Raw genomic sequence first — 14,275 nt, 5'->3', positions numbered from 1 at the left:
AGGCAAAGGTAAGTGTCTCCTGAGAAGCAGCGCCTCCCAGGCCAGCGGGAATGTACAAACCCCGCCTCTGCCATTTGCTGATTTTCTGATACAAGCTAGTTACGGATTCCCTGCGCATCTCCATTCTTTCATCTGTAAGATGTGTGGATTAGCACATACCTCCCTGTGCTCCACTGGGAGTTCAGTAGCAAATACACATGCTGCAACCTGTTTGACCAGATGAACACTGGCAGCGTCTGTTCCAAGCACTGGAGCGAGGGGACATGTTAACCTTGAAGTTCAAGTATTCTTGCTTTCAGTTTGGAGGTGGATGAGGGAATTATAGCCCACAGTATTCAGAGTTCATGGACAAATGTAACCTACAGTGAGATTCCTTCTGGTATCATGGACAGTCTCTAGTGTTCCTTGTGCTGATTAGGGTACTTCGCTAAGCTAGCAAAGCCACCTGTGAGTAAGCCACCTGACTTACCCAATGGCGTGGGTGAGTGTTCCTCCAACAGTGAGATGCTGTTGACTTGAGGTGGACGCAGCAAAAGTTGGAAGCACTGCCCTGATGGCGTGAAATGTACTCAATGTGCATCCTTAAATCCTAGCCTGGGGGTGAAAATTTCTCATGTATTAATTCATATAAGTGGCGTCCTGGTGACTGTCTCAGGCTCACGTTCGTTTCAGTCACCGTGATCAGTCTTGTAAGATCCGGGCATGACCAGGTGGGTCTGCGCGCACCCCGTCCTCCAGCGGTGGGCTGATGCCCCAGTGCGGAGCTAACTGCGGTGCTGCCCGGTGAGTTCTGCCAGTGCCGGCTGGCCTCTCTGTGACACAGCTGCAGGTGTTCCTGTTCCCTCTGCCAGCCCACTTCACCAGACATGGGCAAAGACAGAATGGGGCAATAAGCGCTTGTGAAGTGTGACATGCCTTACTAACACAGTGTTACTGATGCGGGGCCCGGCCGGGAACAGGAGAATCAAACAGCAGCATGGGTGTGGCTGAAAGAGCCTGGTGGTAAACGTCTGCCACCAAAGCGCATCGTTGCCGAGCACCCAGTTTACAGGGTGTTTCTGCTGTGGCAGAATTGCCTTCACGGAAGGTTTACAGTTGGACTTGTCTTCAGCAGAGTTGATCAAAAATGGGCATTCATTGTGCCCGCTGTGGCTGGGCAGAACCCTGAGCCCTTTACCCGGCCCCCCGCCCCCGAGTCCTGTTGTCGTGCGGTCATTGTGAACAGCAGTAGGCAGAATGGTATCTTTGTGGGACACGACCCGTTTCTCTAGCAGTCGGGGTCTGGAATGGCTACACGGGAAACCTGGGTGGTTTTCTCTCTCTGTTGCCCAGTGAAGTGGCTTTCAGCAAGGCTCGTGGGTGAAGCCAGAGTCTCCTGCACTAATGGGAGGACCACGGGGACGCCAGTGCTCAGTGTGGCCTTTTGGGGTGTCTGAAATCGTGCTGTCTACCATAATGCCTTGAGAGAACTGGGTTTACAAAGTGGGGTCTTGTGCTGTGTAGCCTCTAGCCCTCGGAAAAGACAATTAAGAAGTATACCTGCAGTCATAAAGTAGGAATTTAGAATTCCTAGGCATATAACCTAGATTTAAATGTTTTAATAAACAGAAACAAAGTCTGGGTCAGTTAGAGTGCAAAGTACCACAGGATTCCGTAGGGACAAAGCCTAACCCCTCGGGAAGGAACGGGGACCTAGACTCGCTGCTACACAATGTCTTTGCTAGCTTGAGTCATTTTTTCCCAGAATCCTTAGCTGACTGAGTGTAGGGGGAGATTACGTATGAGAGAAAGGATGGGGAGAACACTTTTACTGCTTAATTATTTATACATTAATTCAAAAATATATAGTAAATGCTCCAGGCACTGCTGGGCTTTGAAAATATAAAACCCACACCAATCCCTGTCCTCCCGAGGCTTGCAGTCGGGGGGGAGACGGGCGCTACTCAGCCCCTCCTGTATGACTGTGAAGGGGCAGTGGTGACGGCCACACCGAGAGGACCATGTCGCTGGGAGGGCAGGGCTTCGAGCTGGCCGGGGAAGGCTTCTCTGAGGAAGTGACGAAGGAGTTGGAATCAATATGCAGAAAGTAACAAGGCCAAGGGAGAAATGCCTCTTCCTATATTCTGCTTTTACTCTGCATTCACTTCACCCAACCACCTCTGACCTGAGACAGACCTAACACACAGGTACACACCCTCTGGGGGAGAGCTGAGCAACTGCTGCGTTTAGAGTAGAGAAATGAGTGTGGGTGGCGGTCTGTGTGTTTATCCAAGACAGCCAAGGTGTTTATCCTGTTACCGCTTCCCAGAGGACGGAGACTGTAATAGCGGCTCTTTTCTCTTCCCTGTTAACACCAGAGGTATAACTCACATCATAATAAGCTTCGTGTTGATGCTTCAGCACTCACAGCTCAGGGGTGATTTCCGAAACACTCTGTTACCCTGGGGGTGATTCCTAAACCCTCTGACTTCTTTTCCTCCTCTTGGGCTCTGTAGATCCCTCTCAGCCAGGTTTGGCAGATGGCAGGGCAGTTAACTCAAAGCGAGTTTATAATCCAACGTAGCCTAGACCAAGGAACAACCCCCAACCCCAGCACCTGCACAAACTTTCTTAATATTTGTAAGGGAACTGTTGCCATTGATACTGCTTAAAGGCTAGGGCATTTGCCAAAACCTAGATATGATCCCTTATAGAAGTGTTCCATTGCTTATCTACAGTAGAGTTATCCAATTACTGAAATCTTTTTCCAGCTGAAATAAATGATAAGCTTTTTATCCTCATTTCTGAAATCTGATTCGCTAAAAAAAAGTGGGGGAGAATGATGTGATTACAATAAGCTTCTTCATGGCAAGCAATTCCCTAGATGTCTGAGGTCATTAGAAAATTCAGAGCTGGTCCCTAAGGTGCATTTAATTTATCCAGTAGGTTTGAGAGAAGGTCCAGATTTTTTCTAAGTGGGATTTGGTTAAATGGCAAATATTGGGGTTTGGGGGAAGGGAAGTCTGGCTTGTAGAAAGATACCAAGGAGATCCAAACTAAAAATTCTACCAATTAGATCTTTATTCACTTGGCAAGATAGTGATTACGCCTTGACTATGCACCAAGGACAGTGCAGTTTAGTAGTTAATAAATGCCACATTTCTGCCGTCATGGAGCTCAGCCTCGTGTAAGAGGACAGGCAATAAACAGAGAATATATTTGGTAGATGGTGATGAAGCCAAGCAAGGGCACCATAGAGTCCTGGGGGGAGGAGGTTGCTATTCTACACAGGGCACTTAGGGACCTCTCCAGTAGGGAACTTCACAGAACAGAAACCTGAGGAAAATGAAAATGAATGAATCACATGGGTATCTGTGAGACCATTCCAGATGGAGGGGTGGTAAGGCTGCAAGACAGAGAATACTGGGTGGGGAGTTTGAGGAGCACCACGCAGGCCAGCTTGGCTGGAACAGTGATCGGCAGGGAGGGGATAGTAGATGAGAGAAGAGCAGGTCACGCAGGGTCTTACATGCTGATGTAAGGACTGACTGTTCTGAGTACGATGGGAAGCTGTTAGGTGGTGTTTTAAAGGGACCTTTCTGACTGCAGATAATAGATCGTAGGAGGTTAAGGGTAGAAGTTAGCAAACTCCAGGTGAGGAATCTGGGTACCTCGGGAGGACAGCAGGAGGTGGAGAGCTGCTCAGCACATGTATTTTGAAGGGATGGCTATAGGACCCCCCCCCTCCCATGGATGGGCTCTGGTGCATGAGGGGGAGTCAAGGCTGCTGATTCCACACCTGCAGAACAGATGTGGACTTTCCCACTGAAGGGATAGAGAGGACCGAAGGAGAAACTTGGGTTGTTTGGGTGGGTGGGAAGTGAGAACTGGAAATTAGGAGTTCTGTTTTGGACATTTTAAATTTGAGGTGCCTGTGATATATACAAGTGGAGATATTACGTAAGGTATTGGATATAATTCTTTGGAATTGGAAGCTGGAGATAAATTTGGGAGTCACTGGTGTATAAATGGTATTTTAAGTCATGAGAGAATGAGACCATCTAGGGAGTGGGAAGAAATAGAAACGCAAGAATTCATCCTGCCCTTGCGGGGTAGCTAAGTTGGTTGGAGCATCATCCCGATAGGCCAAGGCTGCAGGTTTGATCGCTGGTCAGGGCACGTACAAGAAACAAGAGCCCTGGCTGGTGTGGCTCAGTGGACTGAGCACTGGTCTGTGAAACAGCATCACCAGCTTGATTCCCAGTCAGGGCACACGCCTGGGTTTCAGGCCGGGTCCCCAGTAGTGGGCGTGTGAGAGGCAACCACACATTGAATCTGTCTCCCTCTTTCCTTCCCCTCCCCTCTCTCTAAAAATAAATAAATAAAATCTAAAACAAGTTTTTTTAAATAAAAAAAAAACAGTCAGTGAGTACATAAATAAGTGGAACAACAAATTGATGTTTCTCTCTTCCTTTCTCTAAAATCAGTAACTAAAAAAAAACTGATCCTTAGAGCTTTCCAGTGTATAGAAACTGGAGACGAAAGGAGGAACCAGCAAAGACTGAGAAGGAAAAGTCAATGAGACAGAAGTGAGAAGAGCAGTGCCACAGAAACCAAAAGAAAATGTTTCTGTAGGGGAGAGCAGTCGGCTGTGTGCTTCCTGGGCCAAGAACTCTCTTTCGACTCAAAGAGCTAAGCAGGCACACTCTTAGGAGTCAACACTTCTAGTTAAGTTCCTAGGTATACAGACAACAGTAAAGACTGAAAAAACCCAGTGTTGACAGATGGGAGGATGGCGAGGGTCCCTAGATGCCCTGGCATGAGCAGAACTGCAGTAAACGTATCAGGTTCTATTTCAGCATCATTTCCCTTTACTTACTTACTACTACTTGTGTGTTCCTTACCAAGTAGTAATCTAGGCTCTGGGGCTATGAGATGAACTTGGCACAGAGGGGGAAGAGGGGTAATTCCACCTAAACAGCAAGATCACATTGTAATCCATTAAAACTGTGCTAGTGAAAGTGGATATGATAAAAGGAGGTTTTTATTTTGGAGGAAAATACCTATATAAAATGTAGCTCAGGGAGAACCAAAAAAGGTTAATTATCAAAAAGCAAAGACGCAAACTATCCCCATGATCTCCAAGTTTAATGGCACAGAGACCTCCATTCCCGCACAAACAGAAGGCAGCCTCCTTTGGAGCAGAAAGAACCGTTGAGAGACAGTGGTGGTCTCTTGTACTCAACCATCGCACATAGAATCCGTGAGTAACTCACAAAAAGTACTTAACTCCAGAGTACAGATAAGGCACTTTGTTTTTAATTTTCTCCGTTTCTTCAGAATTCATCCAGGCCTGGCTCCTCTGGTCCTCCGAAGCTGTGCAGCTCAGCAGGCTGGCCCGGGCAGCCGTCAGAGTGCCACGGTCCTGAGCAGACTCCTGGCTGCGCTCTGCCCGCCTGCCCATGTACATTCGGACTTCTCGGTAAACTTCCCACAGCATGACCAGTGTGGACGGCCTGGGTGGCCTTTGTGTCCATGGCCACAGCCTAGGTACCCACCTGCGTGGTACAAAGAGGAGAGGGGAAAACACCATCAGAGGGAAGTCCAGCAGTCACCGCGGAAATTAAAGCTCCTGGCCAGATTCAAGACTCTGCACGTGGAAACATCTAACACACTCCCGGTGCAAGGGACAAGCTACCGGACGCCTCCACGGTCAGGAGGATCGCCAAGACTGGTGACGGCAAACCAATTAAGGTCAGCTAAAGTTCTGAGACAAGTGCTCTTTAACACTGCTAACTCAAGGAGGTGAACTGGTTTGGATTTTAACTTGGAAATAGTCAAAATAAAAGAGAAGGTAGAGTAGTGGAAATAAAAAGGTAGTTTCTGAAGTGTTTATACCAAAGGGTCAAAAGCTTCACTTAAGGCCTCATTGTAGTAAGGACACGACAAAATAAAAACACAAACCAAACCAAACCTAGATCTCTTGCCTGAGCTCACCCGCCTCCCCCCCAGGAGAAGAACCAGACCTGGTGCACTTGGTTTATCATCCACTCTCCCATCCCTGCCTTGTTTGGAACTTCTCTAACCTTAGAGGAACAGGATGGGTTAATACTTCTTATACTGCAGGATGCTGGGAAGGGTGGAATCTGAGCGTCCAGGGAGAAGCACAGGGCTCATGGGGTTGGTGAACTGTATCAAAACTAAAAGAGCTCAGAACTTATAAGCCTGCTGTCTCAATGTTCAGAACAAAGAAGCTTTAAATGAAAGTTTTAGAACAGTTTTAGAACAGACTTACATCCCCAGTCTATATTCTTTTTTTTTTTTTTTTTTTTAATGCTCAACGAAGAATATGTTTATTGCTTTTGGAGAGAGAGGGAGAGAGAGAAGCATCAATCAGTTGCCTCCCACATGTGCTCCAAATGGAGACTGAACGTGCAGCCTAGGCATGTGCCTTGACTGGGGATCAAACCCACAATCTGTGGTGTACAGGACGCTCCTACCAACTGAGCCACCCGGCCAGGGCCAGGCTAGATTCTTACAAACAAACCTAAGTCGGAATATTCCAAACCTAGTTGTCTGTGCAGTAGCTGACTCCCACTGCTGGGAGGCCGTCCCAGCGGGGAAGGACTTCCAAGTGCGCCTGGCCCTCCTTACCTGGCATGGTGCCCCCACAGGCACAGCGAGCGGTTTTCTGGCCTCCACTGGAGCAGAATGTGCAGCAGTGAAACACGCCTGGGTGTGAGCGGTGCCTTTTCCTCACGGTCACAGTGAATGGCGAGCCCTTCGGTGTTCAGACCAAGAGCAAAGAACAGCACCTTACGTGTGAGTCAACAGGGACGTGCTGAGCATCACACATGCTAATGGAGTGCAAGTCACAGGGCCTGCCCTTGGACAAGCACAGCGGGAGGGAAACACTAGCGGACAGTAACTAGCTGGGCGCCCCGCTGGATGGGGCCAGACCCAAATGCAGCGGAAGAGTCTGTGCTGCCCTCCCAGCACCCAGACCACCCGACACCCTAGTAACCCTAGTGCTTTCTTGTCACTGACTTCGCTCTCTGTCCTCTCCATTCTTTTTTTTTTCTTAATCCTCACTCTCACGGGAGGATACGTGTATTGACTTTATAGAGAGAGAGGAGGGGGCGGGAGAGACATCGATCAGTTGCCTACTGCACACGCCCCAACCAGGGACTGAACCCACAACCTAGGTGTGTGCCCTGACTGGGGATCCAACCACAACCTTTGGTGTACGGGATGATGACACTCCAACCGGGATGATGACACTCCAACCGAGTCGCCCAGCCAGGGCTGCCTTTGCCATTCCCGAGGAATCTCAGGGGCAACGAGCAGAGCGCCACAGCCATAGACTAGGACATCCTGTGGCCCTTTCTCCAGTTTCTCAGCCACACACCTTCTTCCCTCACATACTGAGCTGCCTCCTTCCCTCCTACCCTGCCATCCTGGGCGTATCTGTTTACCCATCCCCTCATTCTGGGACAGGGAAGAGATTTTCAAGGGAGAAAGTTTAAGAGTGTGGTTAATAATTCTCAAATTAGAAACTCCCCTACCTGCCCCCCTCTCCTTCAAGGAAAAGTTCCCTCTCCAATTTCTAGCCTGTGCTGAACAATAAATATTCAGTGAGTGCTGCTGCGGGCCTGTCGCTGTGTGCCACGCCTGCGAGAGCACGAGGTTGAGAGCCTGGCGCCTTAGAAGCCTTTCAGATGTTAAGTCTCTCTGCCTTGAAGAGTTTACAATCTATTTTAAAAACAACTTGGACTTCAAAAACAATGGGGCCGTATTCTGATTTTGCTATGCAGGTACTGTGCGTTTTGGCAAGTCTGGTTTCTCAGTCTAATTGGACGATGACCTCTGTGCCCGAATGGTTTGGAAGGAAAACGAAGTGATACGTGCAAGAACACCTAAGCCATGCTGGCACACGAGGCAGGCAGGCAGTGAGCGGCTAGTGAATAGCGGGTCTCCTAGTGCGCACACCACAGGCCTACCGTGTCATGGCTCCAGGTGGTATTTTAATGTCCCTGTTGGTGTTGATTTGTCTGGGGGACCTCTGCCTATGCAAATGTCAGCAGAGAGATTCTGCCAGATGTGTTGAGTATGGCCCCAATTTTTAAAAATTCACCATCTCTGACCAGAAGGCGTTAACACTTGTCTGGGAGGTGGTAGAGTAGCCGCGGTAAGAGATAAGCATATGTGAACAGAGCAGAGAATCACACGGGCAGCGGACGGTTAGACAGACAGTGGACCAGGCGGTGAGAGGAGAGGGTGCAAGTCTCCCAGTCGGGGTCCAGTCCGCATCTGGTCTTAGCCTGAACGAAGCTCAGCATCCTGAGCTAGATCGTATTTCTCGACTGTGTATTCTTGCCTGCTGGTAGACTGCCCCTGTGACCACGGCATCTTTCCCAAATTAAGAGTTCCAACAAGCCAACTGGGAGAAGGGTAAAATGTAAGCATAACTGCCAGGAGGGTTTTCAGTCTCCAGCATCCTCTAGTAAGAACAAGTTGCAAAATCTGGGCCATTTTTAACGGGAAGGGAAGTAAAGCCTCCTATTCAGCCCCTCTCTACAGCTGATCCTATGGGAAAGGTCTCCACGTGCTAAGGTGACAGAGCCCACGGGCCAGGGTGAACCGAGCGCAGGGAAGCACACGCACAGGTCTCACCCACCTGCACGTGCTGCTCCTTGATGCAGACCAACACAGTGTAGACGCCGGGTTCCTTGGGGGTGAAGGAAACGCAGTATGTCCCATCCTTGTTGTCTTGCACCATCGTTCTGACCGGACTGGATGGAGATAAGAGTTCCAAAGCCACTCACTCTCACAGCCTGCCTCGGTTGCCCACTATGTCAGGACGCAAGCTGTGCCATTAAATTCGATCTGAACTTTAAATGTCCCCCGAGCAGGATGCCACTTCTACTTGTCCCAGAAATTAATTTCACAACAGAAGGGAAGCAACATAAATGCTAATTTAGTATGCTGTGTACGGATGAATTCCTTGGAAACTTTATGTTCTCTTCGACTGGCTCCTGCTGCGCCCTCCTGCACTTTGTCCGCCCCCTTCCCTCTAATTCCAGGGCCACGTAACTCAGCTCCCAATACAATTTAGGAGCTGAATTTTCTTTTTAAACTTTATTTTTAGAGAGAGGGGAAAGGATGGGCAAAAGAAGGAGAGAGACATCGATGTGAGAGAGAAACATTGATCAGGTTGCCTTTCCTACGTGGCCCATAGGGACTGAACTCACAACCCAGGCGTGTGCCCTGACTGGGAATCAAACTGCTGACCTTTCGCTTTGTGGGATGACGCCCAACCAACTGGGCCACCCAGTCAGGGCGAGGGGGGCCGAGAAGGGCACCATTCAGTCTGACAGAATATTTTTCAGTCTGTTCAAAGCTTGGGAAGAAGACAGCGGGGGCGGGGGGGGGGGGGGGGCAGGTCAGACCTTGGGAAGATAACTGAACACAGGCCTAAAACCCACACAAGAAAACACAGCTGGCCCAGTGGTCCTGTCGCGTTCTCAGTCGCACCGCACGAACACACGTGGTAACGACCGCAGTGGCGAGTCCACCATTGCTAAGGACCTACGGTTTCCAGTTCCATCACCGCTTATTACCCACGACAGGACCGTGTGGTACAAACCTGTCCTTCTTGTCCTTCGGAACAACTGCGACTTGAACGTTGTCCCCTCCCCTGCCCATGCTCTCTCCCGCTGCATCCTTACAAAGCAGGGTGAAAGAGGTGGTCTGTTTCTCCCGGGCTCTGTGGAGATCTGCAGGAGATAAACCGGCAGTCCTCACCTTCCAGGCCACCTGCAGTGACCACAGCCCCATATCAGACACCATCTCACTTTTCCTCTTTAAGGCAAAAGGTTGCGCTTCCTGTTCACGGGGATCACTCTGCTCCCTTCTCTCTCCCCATCCTGTCTCCCAGATCATTCCTCCTGGGAGTCTCTCCTGGTGAGCCTGGTGCTCAGCCAGCAGAAGCTTTTGGATCACAGGATCCTGGCTCTGAACTTCAGCCCCAAAGAAGCTTTGAAAATACTCAGAATGGGCCTAAGTGTTTAGAGAAGAAAACCTCTGGACCCTGTGAGGGTGGCTGGTAACCCCAAAACTACCATCCCTCAGCTGTAGATACTGCGGGAATAGACTTGGACTCTATGCTGTGGTAGCTCATGCCAAGGTTGAGGGGGTGTTTCTTGGGAAATGATCATTCTCAAAGGGATCTGTGACCTCCAAACAGTTACCAATTCCGGGGCCGGGGTCGGCAGGACTCTGGCATACAGCCTTCCTGTCGGGACTGGTCTACCTACGTTCGAGTAACATGCTTCCTTTAGAACAGAACACTGGTCAGATGATGCTGTTTGCCCTGCTGAATGAAACGCCTACTGCATTCTTTTCACTGCCAGTGTTCTGTGGCTTATGTGAACCAAAAAGGGCACCGAAGAAAGTAAGCCATCGTCTTCTCTCTCACTCCTCTGAAACTCTCTCCAGAACCTGACCCAAGCAGTCTGGGGCCTGGCATGCTCCTCTCCGAGCACTCGGGATTTTGCCCTGCCCTGCAGTCTATGCTGGTATCGCCCATGCGCACCGTCTCTGCTCTGTCTTCTGATACAAATGGCATGGCCCTTGAGTTCCTTGGCAGACACTACGTTTCTCAACTGGAAAGGGGTCAAGCCTCCTGCAAGGGATATTAACTGCACCCTGACCAGGACAAATCACGAAGGGCAAGGGAGGGGGTCATTGTCCTTTAGCAGGGAGCTGTGCCTAGCTGAAAGAAGGCCTGGCTGAAAAAGCCACACATCTTTAAAAACCATGTCCCTGTGCACTACCCTCTCAATGCCAGTGGGCAGTGCCTTCCTACCTTCTCCTTGAAGGACACATTTGGCAGGGTCGACCTCTTTGGTATTGATGACCCCATACACTTCATAGCCACGGCACCGGCCAGCTTTCTCCTGAGGAGAGAAGCATATCTTATCGTTTACTCTGGGATGGGCAGTGTATTCGACCTGGTTCAGCTTCATGAGCCGCTCCACCACCACCCCCTTGGTGATGAGGATCTCCAAGTCAGAGCCACAGGTCAGCAAGTGCTCGGTGAACTCCACTCCCGTGCGCATGTCTGCCAGCAGCTGCTCCAGCTGTGCCTTCTGCAGCTGTAGGGAGTTCTCCTTCTGGATCCGTATGTCTTCCAGCTGCTTCAGCAGCTTGTCCCGATGCTCCTCGATGGCCTTGACGTAGCCCTCAGAGAATGTTCGGATGTCAGCAGCCACGGCCTCCACTCGCTGCTGGAGGGCACTGCTTGTCTCTTTGATCTGTGCCAGGGCGTCCTCCAGGGCCTCCACGTGGGGCTGGGTGTCTTTGAGGAGCTCCCGCACGGAGTCCCCATGCTTGTGGATAACATTGCTGGTGAAGTCACAGGGGTGCTCCCGGTGCTCACCCACCACACAGTCGCGGCACACGGGCTGGTCACACAGCTCACAGAACAGCCTCAGTTCCTCCGCGGGGTGAGCAGGACACAGAATGGCTTTCCCAATCCGGCTGTAGCCTTTCAAGTCTTCTAGGTCCACCATGGTGTGGTAAGTTGTTTTCTTCTGCCGCCTAGGGGCAAGCAGTCAAGAACAGGAAATTAGGGAACCATTCCAGTTGGGAAACAGTCCAGCAGTGCTGAGAGCATGGGCTCTGAAGTCAAACAAACCTGAGTTCAGTTCCTCACTCTCACCTCTTACTGGCCACATGACCCTCCCCGGTTCCCATTCCCCACCTGTGCAGTGGGGAGAGTACTTAAATCTAGACAACAGCCGCAGCCTGCCCCCCCAGCGAGGGAGAGGTGAGAGCAAGGTAAAAACCCAGCACCAAGAAACAGACTGGGCCCGATGGCATAGCAGTAAACCCTAGGCAATTACAAACCAGCTAGCCAGCCCTGACAGAAAGTCTCCATCGGCTTCTATCTAAGACTTTGGGAGAGCATTTCCTTTGACCAGTGCCTTTGTCCCCCAAAGCATCAAGCTAGACTTTTCCTCAACAAGGGTTATCAACACTAGAAAGAGTGAAATCAATGGCCAGAATCAGAGCTCTTTTAATTCCCCTTTACTGTAGCTCTCTAGAGATTCAGGGGTACCCCTAGGAACCATGGGGGACTGTTACAGCCACTCGAAGCTTCCGTGTCTGTTCTGGCAGCAAAGGACTGGCTAGAGAGAAAATAGGGTCAGCTGTTTAGCTGGCAGCAGGGCCGTCACAATTCAATTACTAGTTAAAAATAGAAAGACTGAAGACTACAAACTTCTGTGAGTGAGGCCAGAGAATAAACGGAAGGCAGACTTTACAATCTACTTGCAGCTAATCCTAAAACCTTGGCTAATTTATAGTCTGATGTCCTGGAATGGGGGAGGGGGTCAAGAAGGGGCAAAGATTCACATGACAAACTGTTCACCAAATACCATTAAAGACAGAGTTGGCACCCCAGAGCGCCTACCAGCCCACCTCACCAAGCTCCAGAGTGATCTAGGGTACAAGGCAAAGGCTGAGGTGGGGCCCTGCCAATCAGCACCTTGCACTGGGAAGGCAGCGTGGATTCGTAGTAGAGAATGCAGGCAGATCTGGATTTAAAATTCAGTCGTTATATACCACTAACCAGCTGTGGAGCCTTGGCAAATCATACTGCTGAGCTTGTTTCCTCAATAAATAGGAGTGGAAACAGTGCCTACTTTTTTATAAGAGGTGCAAGGGTCAGATGAGACCGCGGCAGGGGCTATGCTATTCTACTCATTCCCCTGTTTCTCCGGCACCCAATACAATTACCCAATAAACAAAGGACTGATGCCTCAAGGACACTGAATATGCTTTGCAAACTGAAAAGGACTATGCAAGCCTTTGACACTTATTACTGGTATTACTATATATAAGGCTGCAGGGGTTACCAACCATTCTAGAGTATTTGCTATCACGTCACAGATTGCTCTTTGACCTTCCATGGCATTTGAGAAAGCTTTCCTTTCCATCTGCTCACCAAAGAGGGATTTCTGTCTCAACACCCCTCTGCACTCTGCCTTTAAGCCACACCAGGTTGAAGTATCCCATCTTTACCTATGCGCCTGGCAGCAGAAATGGCAGAGATTGGCTTTGCAGGTCTGACACCTCTTCTCCACTTCCCTGTCGCTGCACAGGTCACACACCAGGCCCTGGCCTTCCCCACGCAGACTCTCCAGCATCACATCATTCATGGCCAGGTGGTCTATGGTTAAAGCCTTCACTCCACCCATGGGCAGGTCCACCTGAGCATCACATACTGGGCAGAGGATGCCGATCTGTGGCTGCAGGCCGTGTGGCTTGAGTTCCTGGAATATTGACCCCTCAGAGCTGGTGTCAGAGTCTCCCCCTCTGATGTCCACTACTGAGAAGGGTTCCAGCTGCTCCAGACACGTGGTGCAAACTGTGTGCAAACAAGGCAAGAGCCTGGGATTTTTGAAAAGCCCCAAGCACGAAGGGCAGTGAGTCTTGCCTAGGTTCCCAAGGGCAGTCCCACTGGGGAGTTTGCCCACGAAGCCCAGCAGCGGCTTCCTCTTTTCTGACATATTCCCCACGTTTATGCCCAGTATCAGAAATGGCGCTGGACAGTTCTGTAATGAAGTAGGTGATTAAGCCCACCCGAAAAGAAAGTTTCCAAAACTTGAACAGAGACCATGGGGACTCGCTCTTTAACAAATGAAAGGGCAAAAGGGAAGAGGATTCCTCAAAGGAACCACTCACAGATCTGCTCAGGAGGGCCCCCTCCTTCCCACCGCATCCCATACCAGACACGTCCACGCCCTCCTCCGCCCCGCCAAGTCCTCCCCTGAAGCGCTTCCAGGTCTAGGTCTCGAGTTAGTCTTGCTGCCTCCTTCCTGGACCCCTGCACCCCTCAAGCCCTCCACTGCTACCCCCCCCTCCTGCCCCCACCCCCGACTGGTCCCGCGCCCGACACGCGACAAGCGCCACCCTCGCCCCCGTGATGAGGTGGGGCGCCTCCCGCTCCTTCCCCCGACCCGGCCCTTCCGGGAGGGCACGCAGCGGGGGAGAAGTCTGCCAGCCCCACCGGCTCCTCAGAGGTCACCGTCTTCCCAGGTGTGGACCCAAGGTGCTGAAAGGCTCTGGTCCCTCTTCGCACCAATCCCAGCCCTCTTCTCAGGCGACTCCAATCGCCGTCGGAGAGGGGCGGCCTTCGCCGCTGGGGGCCCTGGCCGCCTTCTAGAGTGACACCACCAGCACCCAATAAGCTTTGGAAATCCCACATCTTCGCCGGTCCACTCAGGCCAGG

General features: G+C 50.7%; 1 protein-coding gene across 6 annotated transcripts; it reads right to left on the bottom strand.

The window, feature by feature from the left end:
* Positions 1-4,338: 4,338 nt before the first annotated feature.
* Positions 4,339-14,252, bottom strand: TRIM45 (tripartite motif containing 45). Of its 6 annotated transcripts, none has more exons than XM_071220476.1 (8): positions 14,054-14,252; positions 13,066-13,316; positions 12,614-12,685; positions 10,847-11,580; positions 9,626-9,755; positions 8,657-8,771; positions 6,634-6,794; positions 4,339-5,537 (listed from the first exon to the last, which is right to left on the bottom strand). In XM_071220476.1, the coding sequence occupies exons 1-8, from the start codon at positions 14,249-14,251 to the stop codon at positions 5,252-5,254; spliced, it is 1,947 nt and encodes a 648-aa protein (XP_071076577.1). In that variant the 5' UTR covers position 14,252; the 3' UTR covers positions 4,339-5,251. The 6 variants fall into 6 exon arrangements, with proteins under 6 accessions (XP_071076577.1, XP_045059748.2, XP_024426274.2 ...); XM_045203813.3 differs by having other exon boundaries at positions 4,353-5,537; positions 13,066-13,411; positions 14,054-14,131; XM_024570506.4 differs by having other exon boundaries at positions 4,356-5,537; positions 13,066-14,192.
* Positions 14,253-14,275: the final 23 nt, after the last annotated feature.

This window comes from Desmodus rotundus, unplaced genomic scaffold (assembly GCF_022682495.2).
Source record: "Desmodus rotundus isolate HL8 unplaced genomic scaffold, HLdesRot8A.1 manual_scaffold_322, whole genome shotgun sequence".
Classification (NCBI taxonomy): domain Eukaryota; kingdom Metazoa; phylum Chordata; class Mammalia; order Chiroptera; family Phyllostomidae; genus Desmodus; species Desmodus rotundus.
This window is presented reverse-complemented; position numbering and strand designations above follow the sequence as displayed.

Coding starts and splice junctions, on each gene's coding strand:
- TRIM45 (XM_024570506.4), bottom strand. CDS start 13,553: ATGTCAGAAAAGAGGAAGCCGCTGCTGGGCTTCGTGGGCAAACTCCCC. Junction 12,686..13,065: donor TTCTGCTGCCAGGCGCATAG/GTAAAGATGGGA, acceptor CTTATAAAAAAG/TAGGCACTGTTTCCACTCCT. Junction 9,756..10,846: donor ATGTGTCCTTCAAGGAGAAG/GTAGGAAGGCAC, acceptor TATCTCCTGCAG/ATCTCCACAGAGCCCGGGAG.